Source organism: Copadichromis virginalis, linkage group LG5 (assembly GCF_057382275.1).
Source record: "Copadichromis virginalis isolate Kocher_CV1m ecotype Utaka linkage group LG5, C_Virginalis_male_GT1.1, whole genome shotgun sequence".
NCBI classification, from domain to species: Eukaryota; Metazoa; Chordata; class Actinopteri; order Cichliformes; family Cichlidae; genus Copadichromis; species Copadichromis virginalis.
The window spans coordinates 26,443,259-26,469,843 of NC_140622.1; the positions used below are offsets into that span (position 1 = coordinate 26,443,259).

The following is a 26,585-nucleotide window of genomic DNA, read 5'->3' on the forward strand; positions in this document are numbered from 1 at the left end:
TTTCTGTTTTAAGATGCGTTGGAGTAATTTATTCTTTTTTTATTTTAAAATTTGTTCTTGGTTTACTTTATATTTTTCGGTTATTTACAAGGTTTATTTGCAGGTTAATGACTGCATAATTTTGTGTTTTGTTTTTGTTGTTTGCCTTTGTAAATCAGCCAGGAAGAACTGCAGGGCAATTTTCTATCTTTGTTTATTCCTTGCCAAACTGGATAAATAAACCACAAAACACAACTTTCAAGGTTTTGACCTTGGACTTCTTTTGCCTGCGTACAAAATATCACCAGAGTGCAGCAGTGGGATCAGGTGGAATTACAACTGACAATCAACTGTTTATAAAAAAACAATTTGATAATAAAAATCAATAAAGTGTTTTGTCAAAGTTTTATTTACATGTAACATACGGAAAGACTACAATGGATTTACTATATAATAAACAATTAAAAAGGGACAATAAGTGTGTCAAAAGAACAGCCAGTAGAGACAGCACTTGCACCTGCGTCAACACAGACTGAAAAAGGATTTTTTATTTTACTATATTTGACTTGGAGAATTTTATTTCATATTGTCCAAACAAAAAGGAACACTGAATTTCAGTTTTGACAACCAGGAAAAATTCTTCAAATGAGAAAAAAAATGAAGCTTCCCAGGTATATCAAGGATTATGAAACACTGAAATAACACAAAGCATTGTGGCATTTTTAGGGAACCATGGGTATATCCAGAGTAAGGTGGTATTGTATCAGTATCGGTTTGTGCGCAAATACGATTGCATTTAATTCATGTGGTTGAATTGTCACATCAATATTTTTCCCCTGACAAAATAATGATTTGGAATAAAAAAAAAACAAACAAAAAAAAAAAAACCCTCTACAAAAGAAGGAAAAATGTAATTTCAGATTTTTGCTGTCACAGGCCAGTTACTGCTATTTCCACAATTCCGAACTACAGAGAACAGCTTTAAGTTTCACAGGAAGCCACTGCTCAGATTGCAATGCTTAATTTAGCACCAAAATCAGACAAAAGAGCAGCTTTTGTCATCTAAGGTTTTTCTCTACACGTGAAAATGTGCCTTCTCTACAGCCAAGTGCTCCCACTGCATATTCAGCTGATTTTATTAGCAGTGAGATTCTGGAATTAGCGGTGCACATATAGATCTCACTGCAATATTTCTGAATTTAACTGCTGAAAACACTCAGAATTTACATTAAGAAAAGCTGCCGTATGTTATCAAACATAATGAAGACCAGAGAAAAATAACGCCACAAGTTTATTTCTGTACAAATAATCCAGATTTTGTATAAACTGTACAATCATTTAAACATGCTCAGACTAAAGAAAAAGTTGTCATAACATTGAATGACTATAAAAGAAATCTGAAAACCAGCAATGTAAATTCACTGTGCATATGTACAATTTATAAATTATATTAACTATGTCATTATTCCTACAACAGATTTTTTCTTCATTGACTGGTTTAGAGTAAGAGGTATAGTTTTTATGGATCACAGACTGGACTGATACCGTTAGGAACGTCTCTTTAGCTTCTCGTGACGCAGACACAGTGGAGCTCCACACCAAAAAGAAGCAGATTGTTGGCAGGCCATTTCAAGAAGTCACTTTTGCTTCAGACTAATGACTCATTCCAGCTCAGTGAAGCGAGCAAACATGGCTTTGCGGACTGCATCTTTGTAGGTGTCTGAAGGAGAGAGGGTGTAGTTGGTTCCTTTAGTGCCGAGTCCAGCTCCCTTTGTTCTTAACTGAGCCTGAGGAGGAAGTCCACAGAGTTGAGTACTTTCTAGAGCTGTATATAGTTACTGAGTCTGATGAACTATTACACCACAACTGTTACAAATACCTCAATTGGTGCTGTGATGCCCTGCTGGTTGCGGCCAAGACCTTTCCCCTCCTTCCAGCCCATTGCCTGCAACATCTTGTTCCCAATATTGTCACTGTTGAGGCCATCTTTAGTGGGCTGTTCATAGTTACTGTACATAAAAGAGCAGAATATCAAATAAAGCCAAGTTTAATGATAAAATAGACTGAAATCACTAGAGGAACGACATTTCACACAAATCAGTAAAATAAACAAAAATGACTGCTTACATTGCTGGCGCTGGTTGATTAAATTTCTTCTTTTTAGGCACAGGCGGTTCAGGGATGCCATATTTTTCTCTTCTCTCGGCTGCCCTGTCCCTATATTTCATCTATAGAAATATAGAAAAAGAAACAAATAAACACGGTATAATGTACAAAAACAATGTTTAAATGCATCCACATTGAAAAACAAAAGAATGACTCAGAAGTAAGTGGGTGATTCTATATTGAGCTGCACCTCAGTCTCTTTTCTCTCCAGCTCTTCCAGCTCTGCTTCACTCATTTTGGATCTGCGAAGAACTTCCAGGTTTTTCTATGACGAGACCAACGGAATAATGAGCTCTCTCCCTTTTTTTGGAAAATTTTCATTGTTAGTTCTGAAGATGACACATGTACTGTTACCTTGTGAAGGTCTGAGAGTTGCTGATGTCGGATTAGACTCTCTTTATTGGGAAACTGTCTCCTACACAGTAAGCATGCTAATTTTTTCCAGTCTGTCAGCTTGTCCTGGCTTATATCACCACCATCAGGTTCTGCTCCTCCCTCCTCAGGGTCACTGTCTCCACTGTAGGCAGCCACAAGGCCACACTGACCACACCAAGGATAACCATACATAAATATTAGCTTATTACTAAGGGTAACAGATTTTTGAATTCATGCAAAATCTGACATTATCATCTTCATACAGAAGTATAGCCAACTAAAATGAGAGATGCAGAAAATACTCACCTTTGAAGAGGTGACTGAGGTGGTGGATGGCTCTTCTTCAGGGGCCCTTAGCATCTCTGGGATGAGTCTGTCTAGACTTACCTGCTGGAAAAGGGAAGTGGAACCATTAAAGACATAGAAGCTTTACACATGCAGTCCCAGAACTTTGTTACGTATCGAAGCCTAATGAGATACCTTCTTTTCAAACAATGTGTATCCAGCATCAGCAGCTGCTGCCTCCTTTCTTTCTTCTTGACTAATAGGCTGAAAGCTACTTCTGAAGTTTTCCTTTTGCTTGTTGAGACTTTTAGCCCACCGTTCCATGTCCTTAGCAATCTGTAGGATTTTTAAAATATAGTAAAGTGCACAAAGAAACGAGTGAACTGAAAATGTGTGAAAGTTGTTTCAGGCATAATAAAAATGTTAATGCAGGACTTTGAACACACCTGCTGAGCTGTCTTGCTTTTGGGCTTCTCTTTTTTCTCCTTGCCCTCTTTCTGTTCTTTGGTGCCTGTTGCTGCAGAACCACCTGTTTTGCCATCATTTTGTCCAGTGCCTGTGCTGGCAGGTACGTATGTCTGCTTCTCACTGTCCCAGTAAAGAAACTGCTGAGTCTGAGAATTGTAGTAATACTGAAAGTAGAAACGGCAATTTGCATGTTAATTAAAAAAAAAAAAAAGGAAGCTCAATTACACATTATAAATGCACAGATCAGACAGAAAAACATGCAACTCACACAAGGTGGATGTGCACTACTTACCTGTGTATTTGGGTCATAGTAGAGGCCAGTCTGAGGATCGTAATAGTAGCCAGAAGACTCATCATATTGATAGGTGGATGTATCAGGAACAGCTGTGAATTAGCAAACACAACAGCATTAACAATGGTGGTAAAAATCTTTCTTGGCAAATTAGAAAAGACAGGGATAGAAATAAAGACGCATTCCAGATTTAACTGTTAACTAACACACAATTAATAAAATGAAAAGCTTTAAAGAATTAAGCATTAGCAATTATGTACAACATTAAACAATCTTAGATATCATGCCCCGCACATTTGGTTAGGTCTAAGGAATAACAGATTAACACAGTCCTTTTAAACTACAGGCTGGAGACTGAAGTTCTATCCAGGTTCTATACATAGAAACACTTCAACACACATGACAGTGACCTTGAGAAAACTGTCATGTTTCTATGCACGTCACAGTTCAGCAGTGTTGGTTTAAAGGGATCTTATGTGCTCATACCAATGTTGGTGTCCGCCGCCTGTTCAGAGGCTGTTAATGTCCCCGCAGTGGTAACAGTGGCAGCTGCTAAAGCAGCAGCTGGCAAAGAAGCAGCTTCAATTCCTGAAATGTGTCCAGCCTGGGGTTTTGCCTCCAACTGTTGGGCAAGTGGCAATGCCTACAATCAATAAACAGTTTATTTAAGATTATTTGGAGATTGTTGAATCAGTAACTTACACAGTATTATAAATTTATCTTATTACAGAATTATCAACCGTGTACATTACCTGCACAGCAGGCTGTGCAATTATATGGGGTTGGTAGACTTGTGCGTTCTGTGATATCACAACTCCAACTGCAGTTGGAACAATCTTTACACCCGGGGCAGCTGTAAGTTCAAAAACAAAAAACTGAAACAAAACTCAAGATCATGATGCAAACAAAGTCCAATTATTATATTTTTCAAAGTTTACAGAAAATCTGAGCATTTTTTCTAGAAACAGTAACTTAGCATTTGTTGCGCTTCTCTGAGGATGCACACACATAAATCCGAGCAAAGGGTCACAGTGGCTTGCAAAGCAGCCGCTGTGCACGCATTCAAAATCTTAACTACTTGTTAACGCCAAAATGCCTATTAGAATACAGACAAAAATGATGGAAACAACCACATTAAACATATCAGCTTAACTGAAGCTCATAAAACTATAAATTCAGTGTGAACAAATGTTAGAACAGCTTGTAGTCTTGTCTAATCACAACCACATAAAGAAAAAAAATTGGAGACACTAATTTTCAAATGTTAAAATGATACAGTGAACAATTAGCTACAGAACCAATATTTTAAACAGAGTTTAGAAGTTCTTTACCTCCTAGAATTCCATTTCCCTGAGAGGTGCTGATTGCTGCTCCTTGCTGGTAGTATGTCTGATAATCCTGGGAAAAAAAAAAAAAAAAAAAAAAAGAAGAAGAAACAGTGTTTGTACATTTATAATGTCATTATATTAGATACACCCGCACGTTTTCTCTGAATGGCTATAGAGTTACACAGCTGCCACTGAATGATGATACAGAGCTGTATCTCACTGATACTGAGAAGTCGGAAATTACCTTCTAGGTCTTGGTAATGTAACCATAATTTTCTTCTTACTAACCTGGGACATGGGAGTATAACCTTCCTGTAGGTAGCTGTACTCTGACATTCCCTCTGAGCTCTGCTGTGGCTGAAAAGGAAAACACCAATTACGACTCTGTGATATCAAAAATGGAAGGTGATAGACAGAAAAAGGACCTACCTGACTTGAGGACCACTGGGCTGCAGCAATAGCTGTGCTGGCCACAGAGAAGGCACTGACACGATTTCCATCAGGGAGTAAAAGGTCCCTAAAAAAGAAAAGGGAAAAAAAATGATATTCACCTGAGTGAAGCTCAATCTTTCTTTATATTGTGAATCAAGACAGGCAACTTGAGGAACCAGGAAAAGGTTGGCCTAAGGCTAACATTTAAAGGGTTAAGAGCATAGATGGAGTTAAACCACAGAGCCTCGCTGCTTTTAACCACAGCAACTTGTGGTGGCACAAACTAGACCTCTAATCATCACTTTCAACTCTCTAGTAAAGTCTTCCAATGTGGTGAAATCTTTTTATGACAGTCTTGAGTTGCTAAAACAACTCGAGGGAATGCAAACTTGAAGACCAAAATCATGTCAACAATTATGCGAGCAGATGGGGCTTTGTCGCATTTGCTACATCGACCTTTATGGCTAACGTTTCTTTAGTGACACCAGTTATTTAGAAAGCATCCCAGAAAAAGCCATACTGAGGCCATTCCTGCATTTAAAAAAGAAAAAACAAAACAAGTGAGGACTACTTACTTTCTAGCACTCTTGGCATAATCCACCCCAATTGTTTTTCCATCTAGTTTTAAGGGAGGCTGCAGTCCTTGAAGGATTGTTAGCAGCTGAGATGCTTCCTGTTAAAATGATTGATAATATGTTAAGTTATATACAAAACTTTTGTCAAAGGGAAAGCTTTTTCCATCTGTACATATTAAAGAATTACCAGAGGTGAAGACAGCTGCACAAAGGCAAAGCCTCTGTTCTGGCCCGTTTGCTTGTCCTTAATAAGACGAATGTTGTTGGATGATAGATTGGCATATGGTGCCAGGGCAGTCATGATGGCTTCCACTGTGGTCATAGGAGCAATATTTCTAAGGATGATTGCTGATGGGACAAAAGATGATATTTAGGGAAAGAATACTATAAATAGAGATATTTTGCTTCGAAACTAAGCAAATGAAACTGCTTCAGTAATGAAGAAACTCTTACTATCGCCATAGAAATCTCCGCTGGGTTGAGTTTCAGGAACTCCAGTGTTATTGGTCGCTTCACTTTCTGTTGAGAGAAAGACAGAAGTAAGAAGTGCATTAACACAACCTCCAGAAGTGAGAGACTGCAACACAAAAAAAAAAAAAAAAAAAAAAAAAGGTATAAAATGGTGTATAAAAAAAAAAAAAAAAAAAAAATCTCTTTAAAAGATAGTGTTGACACTATGTGCCCATTTCATGAACTACACTGTCTGTTGTGTTTCACGTTTTCTTTTATATTATTCAGGCCAATTAGCACTGATACACCTTACTAGACAGAGTGACATTCCTTAAAAATCCACATCATCTCACAGCTACAGAAACAAACTTGGTGTTGCATCCCAGCCCTGTGGACTCAGGCTGCTCAGATGTCTGCAGTCAGTGGCCTCTTGTTGATTTAACTACTTACCAGCTTTGGCTGCTCCACACCTGAAGCACTTCAGCCTCCTCCGGAAATTGTACAGGCCACACTGCAAGTAACCGTTCACATCATTTTGATTATACACCTACTAAAGCCCTGAACAGTGCTGCCTCAGAGAACAGGCAACTATATTGGTACTGCATACCATACTTACCTAAGACACAACCTAACCTTTACCACTTATCCAAATGTAGGTGTACAACAAAATAAGATGACAGGATTGCAAAATTTGATGCTTACAGGCCTATCTCAAGTGTGTGCAGTGTTCTTTAGAAGAAAATGTTGGATAATGAGACCATGAAACCGAGACATTAACTTACTGTGCTGCAGAGCCAGTCTTCATACTTGTTTCTGGGGTGACTGTAGTGCATGTCTACGGTTTTTCCTTGGATGGTCAGACGTTTCTGAAAGAGGAGAACAAAATCATCCAAGTGTTCATGGAGGGAACTCGTCTCATCAAAAGAGCAAGCAGTTTTGGAAGGGAGAGGGGACGGGGGAGAGGGACCCCCAACAGATAGCCTTTGAGTTACAGACAGGCACATGACGTGTATGTGAGCATGATGTAAAGAGGGTTCTTTTGGTGTTTGGGACCCGAGTGCCCAGGCTGAGCTGGAGCAAAGTGTACAATGTGACCCTAACAGACTTTCCTGACTGCTTTCCAAAGAAAAAAATGTATGGGCTTCTCAAAAAACAAAACAGAAGAAAATTCTGTTAAAAAGATTAAGAAAATACAAAAATAACAATTCCCAGTATTTGGGGTAAGCTTGCAAAGAAAAAAAAAGAAAAAAGAATGGGGTTACACTGAAATCTGAAAATAACTAATATAGCCATGATCTGCAAGGCAAAGATGGTGTGTTCATCAAATCTAAATGCAGATTTTTAAAGAGATCACTTAACAAAACCAGAAATTTTTCTTGAAGCTTATTACCTAGTACAATTAACTATAAAAATATATTAAAATATGACATTGTAAATAATAATATAATCATCTCTATATTTGCTCTATTGTATTCAGTTTGTTTTTTCCAGTTTTTTTTTCTCTATACAGTTTCCACACTACGTATTCAATACATTCTGGTTGCCTTTTGGGTTATTTTTCCAGATCCCCAAGATTAAAACTAGACTTGGCGATTGTGAAGCAACCTGATTGGTCTCCATCCATCGTGTAGCATCTTGCAAGTGATAAAAGTCCACGAAGGCGAAACCACGGCTTATACCTAGAGACAGCATTCAAATATAGACGGGAGGCGTGTTAGTTAAGAGTCCAAGGGCATATTATTCAAACTCTTCCACAAACTGCTTCCCGACCCAGGGCCAGATTGGTACACAATAGCCCACTCCTTAGGAGTTTTACCATAGCAAGTAATCCTGCAGAATACAACTGTTTGAACCACACTCAACATCAACATGAGTCTGCCAGCTGACTTACTCATAGCAATCAATGCTGCTCTTACTTACCTTAAATTGCTCCACAGTGTACAAGATAAGCCTTGAATCAATATTCTTACAACCTTTTCAAGTACTTTGATATAGTCATCTCCTAACTTCTATGGGAAAATGGGTCTGAATGGAAGCAGATTGGCTCTATGGTCAAAGACTTGGGGAAGCTCGGAGTCCGTCACATGACTGGTTCTCACCTGTTCTCTTTTTCATCAGCCTGACATCCACTGGCTGGGGTCCCTCAAGTTGGTCAATGGCAAAACGAATCTAAATAACAACATGCAGAGGCTGCTTAACATCATAATTCAATCATTCATTCATTAATACATTTAGAAAGGTACTTGCACAATAAAAACAAAGAAAAGGAACAAAAGGGTGCACACGACCAGTGCAACTGAATACTTACATCATCCTCAGTGACATGAGGAGACAGACCCCCCAGCATGATGGTCTTGCTCTTCTTCTCGTCCCCTGGTTCCCTTCGATAGTCCTGCTCTTGGTAGTCACCATCTGAGTGATAACCATCTTCTGATCTATCACTGTTACGACGCTTCCTCTCCCTTTGCTTTAACACAAAACAACAACAGCTGCTAAGTGTCATTGGACAATTGTTTTTTCAAATGCAGTATTTAAACCCAAGTGCTATTAGGACAAGCACCTCTGGGCTTTCTCGTGATCCTCTGCGATCTCCTTCATAACGATCACCACGTCTCTCATCACCCCAGCGGCGCATGTTGTGTTCACCACGTTCTTGGTCTCGCTCACGTCTGTCGCGCCACTCAGACTCATCACGGCACTGGTCAGAACCATATCTACCGCTACGTTCTGTTCGACTAATCCTATTCAGAAGGACATTACAAAAAAAATAAATAAATAAGTCAAACAGGAGCACAACTAATACTGCAATAAACAAACCAACTTAGCACACCTTAGTGTTCAACATGTATAACATTTCAATCACTTTGTTACCATTTTAGTTTTATCATGACTCCAGCCTTGAACAATGCATTGTCATACTCCATTGTCATTGTCAATCTCAGTTAATCTTAACACTGTCATGCCAAAAAACCAAAAAACTGCTGGAATTCAAACTGCTGTAAGTGACTTGTTGGCCGATAGTCTGTCAAACATATCTGAAACACCTCTAACGTGAATGATGACGTTTTTTTGCACTGGAAAAACGATTCTTGTGACCTGATTGAAGCAGTTTTTGGCCAGGTGAAATGTATAAATCCTTTATTCATGTGCATGAAAAATGTCAGATTTTCAATCGCTGTGACATGTTTTTTTTCTTTTAAGCTGTATTTTTTTTTTGTTTTAAAGGAAAGATTGTAGCTTCTACCTTCTGACAGGAATATGTCTGCCGGAGAGGGCACCAGAAATTGCAACAAATGTAACATATCAGTTCTTTAAAGATACTTTAAAGTGGCTGAAAGTGACTTAATTGATTGCAATGTAGAAAAAAAGCACGTACAATACACCAATATAGGCAAGAAATGTTACTCATATTAAAAAAAAATCCACAACAACAAAAACAACCCCCCAAAACAACAACACTGGCAATCACTCATTGGCAGATAATCACTTTTACATTCTTGTATTGTCCTAACTTTTTATTCGAATTACGTAACACGTTTTACGAGAGAATTTGATGGCAATAAAACTGTTTACCTGTAGTATTAACGAAAACAAATTTTGCCTTTTTTATTTTTTGGTTTAAAAATAAATTCCATGTAGTAATAATAATAATGGATTGGATTTATATAGCGCTTTTCAAGGCACCTAAAGCGCTTTACAATGCCACTATTCATTCACTCTCACATTCACACACTGGTGGAGGCAAGCTACGGATGTAGCCACAGCTGCCCTGGGGCAGACTGACAGAAGCGAGGCTGCCATATCGCGCCATCGGCCCCTCTGGCCAACACCAGTAGGCAAGTAGGGTAAAGTGTCTTGCCCAAGGACACAACGACCAGGACAGAGAGCCCGGGGATCGAACCGGCGACCTTCCGGTTACAGATACGCTTCCCAACCCCCTGAGTCGCCCTGTATGTAAGGGTTTACATATCTGGAAAAGCTGGTAGAAATCACCGCTACTTTTGTCTGCCATTTCAGCTTAAACACAACTTTTGAATATTATTTGGTTAAACATATCCCCGAAACTCGGAACATGTATCAGAAACGGGAAAAACACAGGATTCCCACTATGATAAGCCACACCTACCATGGTGAGCTGAACTGGCATTTAACGTTGCTACTCACCTTTTGTCAGCCCCCATATTTCTTACAGCTTCCGCACTCACACGACCTCTAGAAAACAGAAATAAAAACGTTAAAAATATACGTAGCGGTTTTACTCGTTTACACATAACAATTCCCCGTGTAGTCGAGTGAACTCGTTTGGCGTGAGAAAAACAAAAACCAAAGCCCTCCTTTTTCTTCATTCCATAATATGGAGCTAGACGTCATCAAACGGACGTCTCTTAAGCCAAAATCAACGGTGCTAACAAGAGACCGCGAAAGCTTTAGTTTCAACTCTGACCGTGAAGCAACTTACCAGTGTAAGCTTTTATGATGGGTTTTTTTTTCACCCGCACTATTATTTTTTCAAAACGGTAATAGAAAAATTGCGGAGAAGAAAATTCATCTCACGTCCAAAGACTTATCTGCGATGGCACCTTCTTTATCCCAAGATGCATTGGTGTTACCCGGTGCATTATGGGTAATGGAAAAGTCAGCCCCGAGTTTGCCTTATAGGCATGGAGTGGTCTCTCAGCCTGGTTGTTTTCCTCACTCTTCCGTAGTTAGTTGTTAAGACTTACTGGGGTTACATGTTGTTATAATTATCATAACAAACAAAACAAAACATAAAACCGCAACAAAGCGTATATATACGTTTATTGGTATTTAAATATAGAGCATGGTTAGTTTTTTTCGTTTTCTTGAAATTAACAAATCATTGGCAAAGAAGACTTTAAAGTAGTATCTAATTAAGGTTTAAACGTTTGAGTGGAAAAATGGTGGATAAGATAAATTAACCAATACAAGCTAGGATGAAGCAGCATGATGGCACTGTTGTTAGAACTCTTGTCTCATAATAAGAAAGTCCTGGGTTTCTAAAGTCCTTCTTTGTGGAGTTTGTCTTCTCCATAAATTGTGTATCCTCTCACAGTAAATGTGCGTTGCTACTTTTATTTTCTTAAAACGTTTGGTGGTTTAGTGAGTGCTCAGTTGGGTAGAAAAGCCTGGACGGACAACAAAGGGATATAGCGTAGTGCTGCCTGTGAGGGAAAACCCAGGACAAAATTATCACATCTCGCAGATTTCCGCCATTTCATTGGCTGTTTTCGTTACATTTTCGTAATAGCAGTATATGGATGCGTTCTGAAAGCGCTTAATCCCGCTGCTGTTAGAATTTCCCTGCAGGTTTTTCATGGAATTGAAAATTGTTAATGTTCTACTGGACACATAATTAAGTTACCGTCATGCTATAACCACGCTTTTTATTTTTAACACACGCTATTAATAATTCAATTCAACCAGAATGCACATTACTCTTTATGCAAGTATGATTTATTATTCATAAAACATTTGTTACACATTAATGCCATTGCAATGAATTCTTCTAACTGTACCAAAACCTGCATACAATAGCAATCTGACCCATTTAATATGTTGTTTCATGTCAAGCTCTAGTCTATATACACTACAAGTTTGTATAAACATTGTGTGTCTGTCCGATTACATAATAGTCATAACTAGACCCATCTTCAACATAGCAACATAACTGTTGAAAAAAAGTTAAGTTCAGCTACAATGTTATTTAAGGTAATTTATTACAGTAGTTAAATTCAGAAACATCACCAAACACTTTGCTGTACAAGGAGGCCCTTATTAAATGTAAGTACACAATAATAGTTCATCTTGGCACAGGCAAATGTTCCTCTTTTGATACAGCTTTCATTTGGAAGTGACACTGTACACAACACAGATGGTCAAACTGCAGTGATACAAAATTTATAAATCATAATTGTGCTCCAGACTTATTTTAAACCAATACTAGTGGAGCTTAGTTTTGTTTTGTAATAGAATATAATGATGCTTGAATCAATGGTAGCCAAGTTAGACACACATCTTCTGTACAAATGCACCATGAGATAAAATAACACAAAATCCAGCCATATAATATATTTTTTAAAAAAAAGAAAAAAAAAAGGTCCACATCGTCCAAAAATAGGAGGGTGGAGTCCATCACACTTAGTCCAAAACTTCAGGGTGAGAGATGGCAGGTAGGTTGGGGGTGTTATGAGTTTCAATGGCCACTTCTAGGTCAGGGTTTCTCCTTTTGTCACCTACAATAAGAGACATGTTTATGTAACGGGTATGGTTACTTGACAAAAAGACAAAGTCAAACAAAGAAATAAAGGCACTTTACATCCAGTTAACTTACCCTTGCCTCAATGTATTCAATCCTCCTCTCCAGCGCTGTCAGCTTCTCGTTGAGTGTGGCCAAACGAGATCGACACGACATGTCTGATGGAGAATTAAAAAACAAACAAACAAACTAGAACGTTTAGAGGTTACCACGACGAAGCATGACATTGTCATCAATTTTTCAATAGCTGCTTAACAAAGATGCACACCGTCATTTTGGGTTAAAAAGGTTTAAAGGGCACATCCGCATACATATTGCCCGACAACACTAGCATTAGCGGTTACGGCAGCCTGCTAATGCTTTCCTATCGTCTGTCGCATCTGGTATATTAATAAATTCATTAATACGACCGACTCTTAAAGGACAGCTAGTTGGAGCAAAATGTAAGCCGATTCCTCTTCAAAATGTCACAATCCTCCTCCAAAACAAAAACAAGCTAACAGCTAACAGCCTCGCTAACTGCTAGCTGGGAGTGGCCATTGAAAACATCAACATCAATGCTAACAGCTGGCTGAACTAGCTAACTTCAGCTAGTTTGTTAAAAGCTTACCAAACGAGTTAAGAAAGTCGGCGATCTTCTTGATGCTGCTCGTAATTACTTCTATGTACTCTCGATTCGCCCAGTCTTGGTGAATCTCTCTTTGCACTGGATCTTCCTGGCCAGCCATGTTGGACGAGTTGCAGTATCCCTCTGCTTTCACCCAGGAAGTACCGGAAAGTGTTGCGTCGATGCGAAAATATTATACAACACTTTTTCCCCCCATGAAGATTCTATTTACCGAAATTTCCTAAGTTTCCTGCATACATTTCTGAATGATATTTGTGTGTATTTTATAGAAATGAGCACAACACAATTTTTCTTTCGGTTGCTACCTTTAGGGGTCGCCACAGCGGGTCACCTACTTCCATCTCACTCTATCCCTAACATCCTTTTCTGTCACACCAACCCTTTGTATGTCCTCCTTCGCTTCATCCGTGAAGCTCCTCTGAGGATTTCATCTTCTCCTCCTGCCTGGCAGTTTCATATTCAACATCATTTGTTTGATATATCCACTATGTGTCCTCTGAACATGTCAATAGCACCTCAGAGTTGCTTTTCTAACGTTTCCTCTAAACTGCTGAAACTGAGCTGTTCCTATGATGGTACTTATTTCTAATCCAGCTCATCACTCCCAATGAAAATCTTAGCATCTTCAAGTCTGCCACCTTCAGCTCAGCCTCCTTTTGTTTTTGGAGTTCCACCATGTCCAAACTATACTAGGTCTCAATACTGTCTTGTAGTGAGAACTTTCCTTTCACTTTTGTTGCTATTTTTTGGTCACAATTCATCCCTGACATTCATCTCTACTCACTCCACCCTGCTTGCACTCTCTTCTTCACCTCTCTCATGCACTGTCCATAGTTTTGGATGGTTGAACCCAGGTATTAAAACTCATCCACCTTCACTACCTCTCATTGCATCTTCAGTCTTACACCTGTTTTCATCTCATTCTGTCTTGCTTCTACTTTTATTCCTCTTCTCTCAAGCGCATACCTCTCCCTGCTCCCTACTGTCACTACAGAGCACAATGCCTCATCTGAACATCGCAGTCCACAAAGACTCCTGCCTGATGTAAACCATCTACCTGTCCATTACCATTGCAAATAAGAAATGAGCACAACACAAGTATTATAATAACATTTATTTCTTCTTTTAAGTCAAGGAAGTGAAAATATTTGCGATCTTATTAAAGACATTCACAATGGTCGTCAAACTTTTACATTTTTATCAGAAACCCCTCCACAAAAACATTTAAAGGAGTGTCGTCATTGAGTTAAAAGGCTGAACAATCCAGTAGTGGATGTCATTTAAAATATCACAAACAAACCCAGGCCTGCTACAACATTTTTGGAACTTGAGATCTGAAAGCATGACAAATTATCCTAATATGTGTATGTGCTGACTGATCTTTCTGAACTGTTATGTTTTAAATCACCCATAAAATTTCCCAGCACACTTTATTTGAGTCTCTTAAGTAGCTCTTTAATATCTGCCTTGATGTCACTTGTCAGGAAATTTCTGCTGTAGCGCTTGTAGGGTTCCCCATCAGGACCAACCAGGAACTTCTCAAAGTTCCAGGATACGTCATTCCTACACACTGGACTCCAAATGATGTACTTTGGATCATTCATGAGACCCAGGGCATCATCGCAGGGGAATGGAAGTTTTTCCTTCAGATAGACAAACAAGGGGTGGGCATCCTTTCCGTTCACATCCACCTTCTCGAGGAGCTGGAACTTTGGTTCAAAGCCATTCCCTGGACGGACATACTTCAGAGATCTTAGGATTTCATCGTTCTTGCAGTTCTCCTGTTGCACCAAAACACAAGCACTGTTAGATAGATGTAGACATTAAAGTGGGTTTTCAATTTAACAAGCTAAATAAGAGGAATTGTAGTGTAACCTACATTTCCTCTAGAGTACTTAGGTGCACTATAGAGGCAGGCGTATTTGTATTTGAGATTTATTCGCTAATTTATACTTTGTATTGTATTTTTCTGGTTCATGACATTTTAGCAGTAAATAATCGTGCTTATGAACCTGATAAATGTATCCGACAGATATGGTATTTGGACAGATTCATATTTACCATAGAACATCTTTGACAATTTAGGATATTAGAAAATAATGCGCTGTATTATATATAAAAATCAATACCAGGAGCTTATAAATATTATAAATATGCAAGCTAAAATGTTGCTTTGACACTGATAATTTGCTAATATTTTAGTAACAATCAGAATACTTTTAATAAGACACTTCATGTAATATATTACTTTTTTAAAATATGACACTTCACATGTATTTGAACACTTACGGCCCACTTTAGTTGAAGTAAAAGATTCCTAAAGTTAAAACTGTTTCATTTCAGACTGATAACACACACGCATGTCTGTAAACTTGTGTTACTAAAATACGGACGGCTCTTAGGTCATATTTCTCACATGTCAAGAATAAGGAAGCTAGGCCTGGATTTGGCTAGTCCGGAGTTTCGGTCACCTCATAAACATTACTCTCTCTCTCTCAAGTAAAAAACAAACACGCTTTGTACCTGATGTCCAAACTGATTGCAGGGTACACCCAAAATAACGAGACCTTCGGCGGAGTAGCGAGAATGAAGCTCGTTCATTTGAGTGTAGTCCCTGGTTGTTGTTCCTCAGAGAGACGCCACATTTTCAATAAGTACAACTTTGTCCTTTAGTGCAGAGAAACGGAGAGTTTCTCCAGACAACAGCTTAGCTGTCAGGTCGTAAAACCTTTTCAAATGGCCAGCCATTGTTAAAAAAATCCAGATGATTTAGATTTCTGAAACCGTGAACTCGGATTAAAAACCTTTTCCTTATCACGTTTCAAATGTGCTCCAAGTCCAGCCCTCGCTTTTATTCTTAGGGCGGGACAAGTAGCTTATCTAACAACACCCCTCAGTGCAAATGCAAATTATTATTATTATTATTTGTATTATTATTATTAGTAGTATTATTTTATTATCGTTTTGCAGAAAGACGTAAAGCATTTAATTTTCACCTGCTATCGAAATCTCTCTCTATTTGTTTTAAATGTATTTCTTTATAGATACTGATCTATAAAGATAAAGTTGCACAAGAATTTAACAAATGTGGTAATCCAGTATGGTAATTATCATTGTTTCTAACCACTTGAGGAAGTCACTGACGTCTAAATCTCCAATCAAAATAAGTAAAGAAAAATGACATAATAGTTTTTACTTAGCAAATATTTATTAAATGACCACTGCCAATTTTGATATTGGACACGTACACAAACCTACACAACCGAAACTGCAGAAACTCTGTTAGCAAAACGTATTTCACATCGGTATGTCTTAAGAGATTTACAGTTTGTTTACAACAATCCCCCCTTTTTGTGTGCATGAATGGTACTTTCCAGGAAGTCACAGGAAGTGAATTTATTTATTGCTTAGTGAAATGACTTGAGAACTAATGACTGGAGAAGTGGAAAACACACAAACCATGCTGTTAAACATGGTGGCTTTTTTAAAAATAAGAGCCATAGCTGTGTTCACTTATGGCTCCCCCTGTGGGTAAACAATCATGTCAGACTATATGAATGTGTGTGTGGTCAGTATCCTGATATCCTGCTATCCGTTACATCTTGTATTCGGGAATCTGCTCAGAAGTTACTGTGATAACTGGCCATCAGCCAACAAGAAAGAAAGATTACACCCGCCTGCAAGTTCATACGAGGACCTCGTCGAGCTTTTTGGGGATTCGAAAAGGACTGGATCACAGCTTCCACTTTTTGGAGTGTTTTATATTGACAGTACTAAGGTAAATAATAATTAAATAAAAGGTCAAACATCTGGTAGACACAATTTTTTAGTATAGCATATCTATTAGCAATAATATAAAGTCTGTTTTCTGTAATGTCTAAATTATTATTATTATTATTTTGTTAATATTTTAAAAGATATTAACCTAAAAATCAGGTATATGTTTAAAAAAAATCTAAACAAGGCTGTGCAGTTGACCGCTAGATGGCGATGTTGCCATTCTCTTAAAATGGCATTAGACGACGAGTACCCTACTTTTCACCAGGTATAAGTAGACAACTTATGATGAGATTTATCATATTAATCCAGCTACATTGTTACTTCAACAACACATAGCCATGTCTACTTATCCTGTAGACATATTCTGTGTTTTTTAGCTGCCCAACGCTTTGCAAGACTCTTGGGACTGACTGATTTTTGTGTTTTCCCTTGAGCATTGTCATGGCACATCTGGTCAGGGTGTGGTGTGCTTTGTGGATTCAGATGTCATGGAATGTAATCCAAGTGCATTACTGGATAGCTGACTTGATACAGTCTGAAAACAGAGCTAAATGTAGGGTTTGTAGTATTTCTACTATTCATCAAGGGAAAAGTTCAATGAATAAAGGACAAATGAAAACACTAAAATGAATTAATTAGCTAAAAGTAATGTTAGAAAAATAAACGTGACAAAATCGTTGCTCTAGTCTATCTGAAGGGAGTTGAGACTTCGCGGAGTCTTCAATAAAATGAGGTGCTTTAGAAGGCCTGTTTAGCCTTAAAAAAAAAAAAGAAAAAGAAAAAAAACTTCCTTACCACTGAGACGAGAACAAAGAATCTTAGCCTTCTGTTGCTGCCTGTAAGGAAAATGGAAATACTAGGATGGCAGAAATTGATATTATCCTAATTTATTTAATTATTTCAGTAGCTTGATAGTAATGTGATTTGGTTCTATCTTTAATTGTAATTATTTATTCTTATTTTGATCTTAAGAAAAAAATATGCATCAGTTCATCCACTCATCCACCTAGCCCTCTATCCATTAAACCTGCCAAGTCATCACTGATGTCAGATTAATGTCCTTCTGGAGCCCCTTTTTAAATGTGCACACTACATCAGATGTTCTGTGAGCCAGCACGACCAACTTCAATCAAAGGTCAGACTACTAAACCTATAGAACTGTTACTGAAGCTGTAGCTATCTGCTTTATTGTCACTCAAGTGCTTCTAACAGCACAATCAGTCATTTGGCTCTTAGTGAGATGTCTGTGTATGTTCCCAGTTGATCCCTTTGTGAACTCATCTTTCCTCAAATATCCTATAAACAGCAGGAAATAATTTCTGCTGGATCTGTTTTCATGATACTTAATACTGCACCCTCTCTTGGGTCTCCGAAATCTTTTTCCCACATTTCAAAGCAAGTCCAGCTGAGCTGTGTTTGTACTGGGCTCTACCAAAACAGTGTAACAAGGAGTAGCACCTTGAAATGGTTAGTCAGAAGTTATTGCACTGCTACAGTGCTGGGAGTTGGGAGGTTCTGGTAACATTAGCGCAAAACAAAGGGCTGAGAGAACTAATATTTGAAATGCGGGTCAACAGTTCATCACGTAAAGAATGAAAACTACTCATGCTCACATTCACACCTACAGCCAATTTAGAGCAACCTGCAACATTTGTGTAATTCTCTGTGTCTGAAATTTAGTTATGTTGATTGTTTATGGAGCTAACTGAACCTTACTGACTTTAAGTGCATAAACCCTATCATAGCTTCATGCACACCAACCTGATGGCATTTAACTAGAGTTTAGCAATGAACTTTTCCCATCTCCGGTTCAAACTCCTTTTGTTTTGCTCATCCTCTTTTTCCCAAGCCATCAATTAGGCTAGCAGTGGGTCCTACTTCCTCTGCACAGACAAAGTCCTGATCTAAGCTAAAATAATTGGCGTAATGATCTCAGCTCATTAGCGTCCAGGCCTCAGGATGTCATTCAGTCCCTGCATCAGGAGCTCCAGAGAGTGCTCTCAGATAGGAGGACTGGTACTTTGTGTCTGAATAGTAAGACACTGTCCACTGATATTTGCTGTGGGAAGGATTTTCAAAAGTGCAGCTGAGAGAGGATAAGTGTCAGCATGGCTAGTCTCATCCTCTGTTCTCTCATTTTTCTCACTTTTACCTCCTTTAATCACAGCCTTTGGAGAAACAAAAGACCTCAACGAGAACTTGAGTTGGTCCTGAAATGGTTGCCATGGATACAGGGCTGGAGCAGCTCTGTCTGTTCCTCCAAATGGCTAACACATATTCTGGGCCGCACTTGCTAAATCCTCCTTCTGCACTAACCTCTTCACAGTTTCAAGGCCAGGGGCATTTTTCTGACCCAGTGTGCCCACTTCACCGCCCTCCCACCTTCACATCCAAAAAATGTGTGAGAGAGAGAACTGAGGGTAGATTGTATAGTTTTCCTGTCCAATTTGATATTCCAAATGACAAAGTGGTTCTGGAGATGTAGATTGTGTAAAAAAGAAAGTGATGGATGATAAGTGAGCTTGCAGTGAAATGGCACATGTGTCTGCCCATCTCTAGGGACCATATTAGTGTTACAATATGATGAAAGCAGTGAGAAAGGGAGCTTGAGAGGCGACTGGCCAGGAAATGTGTATCAGTTCAAAAATTGGTCTTTGTGATAAATGCTGAAATCGCTCCACCTCTTCCCCCTTCGACAAGTCATAGTACAACATTTAAAATGTAAGCCTTCCTGAATTTGAGTGTGGATCGTTAACATTTTGTATGCTGGTGGAGAAACTACCCTTTTTACGCTACTTTCCCTGCTCCCTCGCCAAAACCAGTGAAGCTGATGCGAAGCAGAGACACAACAAGTTGTGATTGCGTGAGCTGGATTTCGGAACTTTTTGCTTCAGATGAACTGTCAGTATATTGAAGAAACATCAAAAGACAGCACACTTGTGTACTGATGAGTGCAGAGGGGCAAAACAAAGGCTGTGTACAGAGGCTTGTGCTTTTTGCAGTGATTCTTTGTTCTGGACTCCCTAGTTGGAGTCCTGTGATGGTTAATAAATCCACTTGGCTAAGGCTCCCCACTGTGAAATTTCAAAGCAGCGAAAGTGTCAAAAATAGCCTTCTGCGTAGAGTCCCCCAGTTGTGCTTTTGCTGTTAACAATTGTATCAATCAAGCAATTAACTGGTCATTTTCAATCCATCTGATTTTTAAGCATTTGCCATGTTGTCATTTAATTCTGACAGCTTCAGTGAAAGCAGCCACTATTATATTTTGAACTGGTGAATACACGGTTTGTGGACATTTGATAGAGAATTTGACTCTTATAATCTTCACTGAGTATCCAGTGCTTGGTGAGGTTTATCAATCATAAAATAATGAAGGGATATTAATGGTAATATGATGTTTGCTAATAGTACATGTACATCAACGCCATTAAAAAAGACAAGAGCCCAAATCTTAAAAGCTTGATATTTATTTCACCAGAATTCTTTGTACAGAGCTCTTCTGTTTATGCATCAATAAAACAAAATGGCAAGAGAATATAATGCATGTAGCAGGCTTGACAAGCTGCCCCAAATCAGAAAAACTTTGTGTGTATTTCCCAAAAACACTAAGGCACAAACGGAACCAACAATATTTCTGTTTTGGTCTGTTTTCAGAAGAGAACATTTATATAACAAAACATAGCAATTGCTGAATAATCACCATTCAATAAAGCACATTAAATAGTATAATTTTAATTATTCAGTGTGTAATTTTGGATAATAAGTTCATAAGTGCTATTATTTTGGGGTAAAAACTCATAGACCATATCATGCCAGGTCTTCCATTAGATTCCTTAATGGCAATAATTTATATTCAGGTATATATATTTGCTATCAACTAGTTTGTTTTTTAATCATGCTAATAAAAATGTTGGCCTTTTTAAATAGTAATTAAATCAATATATTCTACTTCTGTTGGCCATTTGCAAAGTATTTTACCTCATTAATCTCTAAATCACATAATTTTGACAGTAAAGAAAGAGGTCGTTGAGCAAGACCACACTTTAACTGTGTAACAAAATTTCAACTAATGCAGGACTTTCAAGGCAAACGCTGATACTGATATTTGTTGATTTAAAATTTTGATATTGCAAAATATCAGTTGATATATATATACTTAAAAAAATTAGATACACAAAGAATAAAAAGATATCTGATGTGTAGTTGTCTATTTACTTCTTTCTTTACTGCTTGGCTCAACTGGCTCATGTGTTTGTGCTGTTTCAAACACATGTATTGCCAAAATGGAAGCTGCAGATTGCCCTGTACATATACGGTACAGATACTGATAGATTTACAAACAGCTAATACCAGTTGATAATGTAGGCCTGCTAATAAATCAGGTTCTAATGCAGAGGAGCATTTTTTTATTTTGACAAATAAAGTTAGTCAACATATTACACAGAATGCCATAACAACAAAACAAGGAGTGACACTGAACAACAATATACAACAGACAGACCAAGTGGGTATGTAAGAAATGACGGACAAGTACAGTAGTAAAGTACAGTACTTTAGATGAACTCTTTATAAATCACAACATAAACCTCTTTTTAACTAAGATCTTGGATGTAACTGTTTTAAAGTTGTTTGTTGCAGTTGACAGGAGCACTTTATTGTTATTCTTTTGTGTCTATGTTTTTTTTTGGCTGTTATAATAGAATAAACAAAATATTGTTCAAAATATACATTTAATACATGTGAGTGTGCTGACAAAATTTCTACTTACTACAAATAAAAATGAATCTGGCGTTTCATAAGACCCAAAAGATGACTCAATACCATGGTCATAGTGTTATATAATTCCTTTATTACTTGTTAAAAACTGGTCCAACCTTTTTTCACTGGCTTTTACCAAAAAACGTCAGAAATGTATATGCACTTTGCTCTGTTTTTCTTTTTTTTTTTTATGTTTGTGTATTTATTTTAAAGTTTAAATAAAGTTTTTATTAATTAGCCTCTGTAATGCACTGTGAATACCCTGAACGTAAAACTTATACCTATTGCTGTCCTGTATTTAGAAGCAGAGGAGAAAAAAGCCTTCTAATACATGCTGACAGTGCTTGAAGTAAAACATTGATAGGTTTATGAACAAATTGGATGATTCCAGCTTATTTATTACATCAGCCATCAGTGGTGCACAGCTCAGCACAGCAGGAAGAAAGTCTTGGTTCTCCCAGGAGTATTCATTTGTAAAGAGTGTCTCCCTTTTCCTCTTTTTTTAATGGGCACCGGGGTGCTCAAGATGGAAGAAAGAGCGATAATTGCTGTGCTGCCAAATGCTCCAATTAGAGCTCAGATTAATGAGCATATTTTCTGTTTAACTTTGGCACCTGGCTAACATCTCCAGATTTTTTGTTTAAGTATATTATGCAGAACTATTACCATTGCCTTGCTTTACACATCTTTGTTTTTGTGAGTCCTCAGTATGTAGAGGTTATTACATTGGAAATGTTCGTGGTAGGGGGCAATTTAGAGTTTGGATTTCAGTTTTCTGCAAATTTGAGTGGCATGAAACAAGATGATGCACAATAGTGCAATGTTCTTTCGTGCCGTGAGATTTTGCACAAAAGCGCTACACTAATTAACATTATGGATTACTCCAAAATAGCCAAATGACAGTTGTTTTGACAGCATTTATCTCTATGTCAGTGCTGCTGCTGTCATTTTGGAGGTTGTGAATAATTTGGGGAGTTGAGAACATCATAATGAGAAAGAGTTTGCTGATAAGACTAATGAATGAGGACCTCCTCCCTCTCATTTATTTATGAGTTTATCTTGTTTCTATGTTATATTTATTTATTTACACATCCTTATTTATTCAGTTTATTTGGTACTTTAGATGGTTGGACCTCATTGCTGATATGCTGTCAGTCGTGTATTGAGAAAAAGAGAAAACGAGCCTGATGAGGAGGTTCAAAAGCACTATAAGGGATCTGGCTATAAAGTGTTTGCCTTTCCTGAAATAACATGTGCTACTACTTTGTTTCCCAACACGTCGGGCTGTAGCTTCTTGATACTAATAAGTCATTTCAGTTCATGAGGACTACATCAAGGTATTGTCCCTTTGTAGACTGTTATAAACTTACCATCCAATGAATTTTGGTATTTTTAGTGACAGATCAAAAAATAATAAATACTCTTTGAAATTAAATTCACTTGAAAAGACAAGTAATAATGAGGCAAATACCTCGTTTAGGAAAATGTCCCGATTATGTACTCGGCCCTGAAAATCTCAGAAATATGGTATCTAACCAGATTCTTACTCTGGATGGCATTTCCTTGGCCTCCAGTAACGCTGTGAGGAACCTTGGAGTCATTTTTGACCAGGATATGTCCTTCAACACACATATTAAACAAATATGTAAGACTGCTTTCTTCCATTTGCGCAACATCTCTAAAATTAGAAATATCCTGTCTCAGAGTGATGCTGAAAAACTAGTTCATGCATTTATTACTTCCAGGCTGGACTACTGCAATTCATTATTATCAGGATGTCCAAAAAACTAGCTGAAAAGCCTTCAGCTAATCCAAAATGCTGCAGCAAGAGTACTGACAGGGACTAGAAAGAGAGAGCATATTTCTCCTGTTTTGGCTTCCCTTCATTGGCTTCCTGTTAAATCCAGAATTCAAAATCCTGCTCCTCACATACAAGATCTTAAATAATCAGGCCCCATCTTATCTTAATGACCTTGTAGTACCATATCACCCTATTAGAGCACTTCGCTCTCGCACTGCAGGCCTACTTGTTGTTCCTAGAGTATTTAAAAGTAGAATGGGAGGGAGAGCCTTCAGTTTTCAGGCCCCTCTTTTGTGGAACCAGCTTCCAGTTTGGATTCAGGAGACAGACACTATCTCTTCTTTTAAGATTAGGCTTAAAACTTTCCTTTTTGCTAAAGCATATAGTTAGGGCTGGACCAGGTGACCCTGAATCCTCCCTTAGTTATGCTACAATAGACGTAGGCTGCCGGGGGATTCCCATGATGCATTGAGTTTTTCCTTTCCAGTCACCTTTCTCACTCACTATGTATTAACAGACCTCTCTGCATTGAATCATATCTGTTAATAACCTCTGTCTCTCTTCCACAGCATGTCTTTATCCTGTCTTCCTTCTCTCACCCCAACCGGTCACAGCAGATGGCCCCGCCCCTCCCTGAGCCTGGTTCTGCCAGAGGTTTCTTCCTGTTAAAAGGGAGTTTTTCCTTCCCACTGTCGCCCAAGTGCTGCTCAAAGGAGGTCATATGATTGTTGGGTTTTTCTCTGTACCTATGAAGCGCCTTGAGGCGACTTTTGTTGTGATTTGGTGCTATATAAATAAAATTGAATTGAATTGAATTATAAAATACGAAATCTAGAACACTTTGATTTAGGCACACTACATGCCATGTATTCATATATATGTAAGCACATGCCAAGAATCATCAACATCAAGCCAATCACGTACATTTGCTTTGAATCACAGCATCTCAGCTATGATTTTAATGATGCTTTAAGTGACTTTGGACTTGCCATAGTTGTTTGTGGGCTGGTCTGGGTATTAAAACACTGCTGATCTACTGGGATTTTCTTGCACAACCATGTCTAGGGTTCATAGAGATTGATGCAAAAAAGAACAATATATCTAGTGAGCAGCTTCTCTGGTTGAAAATGCCCTGTTCGTGCCAGAGGTCAAAGGAGACTGGTGAGACTGCTATTCCTGCCAGCAAATAACAGGAAAATGAACCCAATTCACACAGGTTCAATAAAATTGATCAATAGACGATTGGAAGAACTTTGCCTTTTTAGACAAGTCTTTGCTGCAACATTTGGATGGTGGAGTCAGAATTTGGTGTAAACAACATGAAAGCATATTTTCTTGGCAGTCTTTGAGGCCCTTAGTACCAGCTGAGCATTGTTTAAATGCCACAGCCTACTTGAGTGTTACTGCTGACCAATGAACATCCCTTTATCACCACCGTGTACCCATCTTCTAATGGCTGCTTCCAGCTGAATAACACACCCTGTCACAAGGCTGGGCTCTTTTCAAGAAACTGGTTTTCTTACTTAAATGGTCTCCAAAGTAACCAGTTCTTAATCCAAAAGAACACGTTTGGGATGCTGTGGAAGAGAAAATTCACATCATGGATGTGCAGCTGACAAATCTACAGCAATTTTGTGATGCTTTCATGTCAATATGGAAGGTCCACCATCTTGATGAATCTACACTGTTAGGAATTAAGGCAGTTTTGAAAATAGGATCAAAATAGGATCCAACTAGCAAGGTGTAACTAGCTGCTGGGGAATGAATGTCTTGTCCAAATTTTAAATATTTTCTGTATTTGTGATATTTGTGGAGTTTCTTTTAGAAAATGGCTGTACCAGTATTCCTATTTTAATTTCATGAACTCCCTAAAGGAAATGCATAAGTGTGTATAACAGAATGAATCACTGCTAAATCTGAGGTGGGCTTACGTCAGGCAGAGGCAAGTAAACGATCGGTATCTAACCCCATGTTCAACACATGCCCTTCTGAGTCATGCTCTGAGTTTTCAGGCAGATCTAAGGTAAAATATATTATGTAAAAAACAAAAACATGATCAGATTTCCTTCCTGGCATCCCACAATTTATATGAAAGATGAACTTGGTGATAAAGTTGAAGACAGACAGAGAGAGAGAGAGAAACAATTTGGGGTTCTTCACACTTAATGATAAATGACTCCAGTGATAGCTGCTCAAGGGATTCTGTGAAGGTGAATCATTGTGACGAGCAGAGAGTTTTGTGAATATGGTTTAATTGTGAAGTGTACTAAAACAGGTGGCAACACCACAGGTTGTCTCAATAAATCTGTGTCCACTGGAGGAATGTGTTTGTGTGTCATGTCTGGCCGGCTCTACCATCTGCTTGGACGCTGTTTAAGCCTGGCTCTGCTCCAGTGGCACTTAGCCTATCTCAGAGGTCAGCTTACAGTCTGACTGCAGTTGTAATAGTATAGCTTCATATATTAGCTGTTTTTTGATAGTCTTTGAGGTGCTTGTGGTTTCCTATAATTTGGACACGTGTTTTTTTTTAATCTTAAAATAAAACAATACAGGATAAACTCAAATGGTCAATTTACTTACCTAGCTAAAATAATGGAGTCTTCTGATGTAAATCATAGGTTTACATCAAATTATCGTCTTTATGTTTTGGCACGAACTGTGCTGGAGAGCTGCTTATTTAATTCACTGGTCGTCTTGAAGTTTTAGTTTCTAATATGAAATACAACCACAGCCACACAGATATAATTTGGGTGGTTAAAGTGATAAATATGGCTTTCAACAGAATCAAATCATTTAGATATAGCAACCTTCACAAAGTCTGGCTTTATCACAGGACGTTGTACTTAAACTGCACAGATTCAGCTGTTGTGCTTAAATGAAAAAAGCAAAACAAAATATATGTATATTTAGAAATGTATTTATCTGTTATCCACTACTGGTTCTCTCAAATGTGTGCGTGTGTGTCTGTCTGTGTAGCCCCTGTGGCTATTA

General features: G+C 38.2%; 3 protein-coding genes across 4 annotated transcripts; all 3 read right to left on the reverse strand.

The window, feature by feature from the left end:
• Positions 1-370: 370 nt before the first annotated feature.
• Positions 371-10,958, reverse strand: rbm5 (RNA binding motif protein 5). Of its 2 annotated transcripts, none has more exons than XM_085457066.1 (25): positions 10,810-10,958; positions 10,515-10,562; positions 8,911-9,091; positions 8,659-8,817; positions 8,450-8,519; positions 7,956-8,029; positions 7,133-7,216; positions 6,801-6,861; positions 6,354-6,419; positions 6,088-6,248; positions 5,901-5,998; positions 5,323-5,410; positions 5,182-5,250; positions 4,897-4,963; positions 4,318-4,418; positions 4,052-4,187; positions 3,566-3,657; positions 3,252-3,437; positions 3,001-3,141; positions 2,827-2,910; positions 2,500-2,685; positions 2,336-2,410; positions 2,107-2,207; positions 1,859-1,988; positions 371-1,766 (listed from the first exon to the last, which is right to left on the reverse strand). In XM_085457066.1, exons 2-25 carry the CDS (start codon positions 10,529-10,531, stop codon positions 1,641-1,643), a joined length of 2,553 nt encoding a protein of 850 aa, XP_085313192.1. In that variant the 5' UTR covers positions 10,532-10,562; positions 10,810-10,958; the 3' UTR covers positions 371-1,640. The 2 variants fall into 2 exon arrangements, with proteins under 2 accessions (XP_085313192.1, XP_085313191.1); XM_085457065.1 differs by having other exon boundaries at positions 4,052-4,208.
• An 841-nt stretch (positions 10,959-11,799) lies between these two features.
• brk1 (BRICK1 subunit of SCAR/WAVE actin nucleating complex) lies at positions 11,800-13,587 on the reverse strand. Its single transcript, XM_085457067.1, has 3 exons — positions 13,238-13,587; positions 12,703-12,785; positions 11,800-12,604 (listed from the first exon to the last, which is right to left on the reverse strand). Exons 1-3 carry the CDS (start codon positions 13,353-13,355, stop codon positions 12,578-12,580), a joined length of 228 nt encoding a protein of 75 aa, XP_085313193.1. The 5' UTR covers positions 13,356-13,587; the 3' UTR covers positions 11,800-12,577.
• Positions 13,588-14,354: 767 nt separating this feature from the next.
• gpx1a (glutathione peroxidase 1a) lies at positions 14,355-16,120 on the reverse strand. The gene is made up of 2 exons (XM_085457068.1): positions 15,779-16,120; positions 14,355-15,036 (listed from the first exon to the last, which is right to left on the reverse strand). Exons 1-2 carry the CDS (start codon positions 16,001-16,003, stop codon positions 14,686-14,688), a joined length of 576 nt encoding a protein of 191 aa, XP_085313194.1. The 5' UTR covers positions 16,004-16,120; the 3' UTR covers positions 14,355-14,685.
• Positions 16,121-26,585: the final 10,465 nt, after the last annotated feature.

Bases quoted from the DNA above. Each gene is read 5' to 3' on its own strand.
- brk1 (XM_085457067.1), bottom strand. From the start codon at position 13,355: ATGGCTGGCCAGGAAGATCCAGTGCAAAGAGAGATTCACCAAGACTGG. The intron at 12,786-13,237 runs GTAAGCTTTTAA...ATTCTCCATCAG, and splicing joins CGACTTTCTTAACTCGTTTG to ACATGTCGTGTCGATCTCGT. The intron at 12,605-12,702 runs GTAAGTTAACTG...CTCTTATTGTAG, and splicing joins TTGAATACATTGAGGCAAGG to GTGACAAAAGGAGAAACCCT.
- rbm5 (XM_085457065.1), bottom strand. The intron at 3,438-3,565 runs GTAAGTAGTGCA...TTCTACTTTCAG, and splicing joins ACTATGACCCAAATACACAG to TATTACTACAATTCTCAGAC. The intron at 2,411-2,499 runs GTAACAGTACAT...GTCTCGTCATAG, and splicing joins AACTCTCAGACCTTCACAAG to AAAAACCTGGAAGTTCTTCG.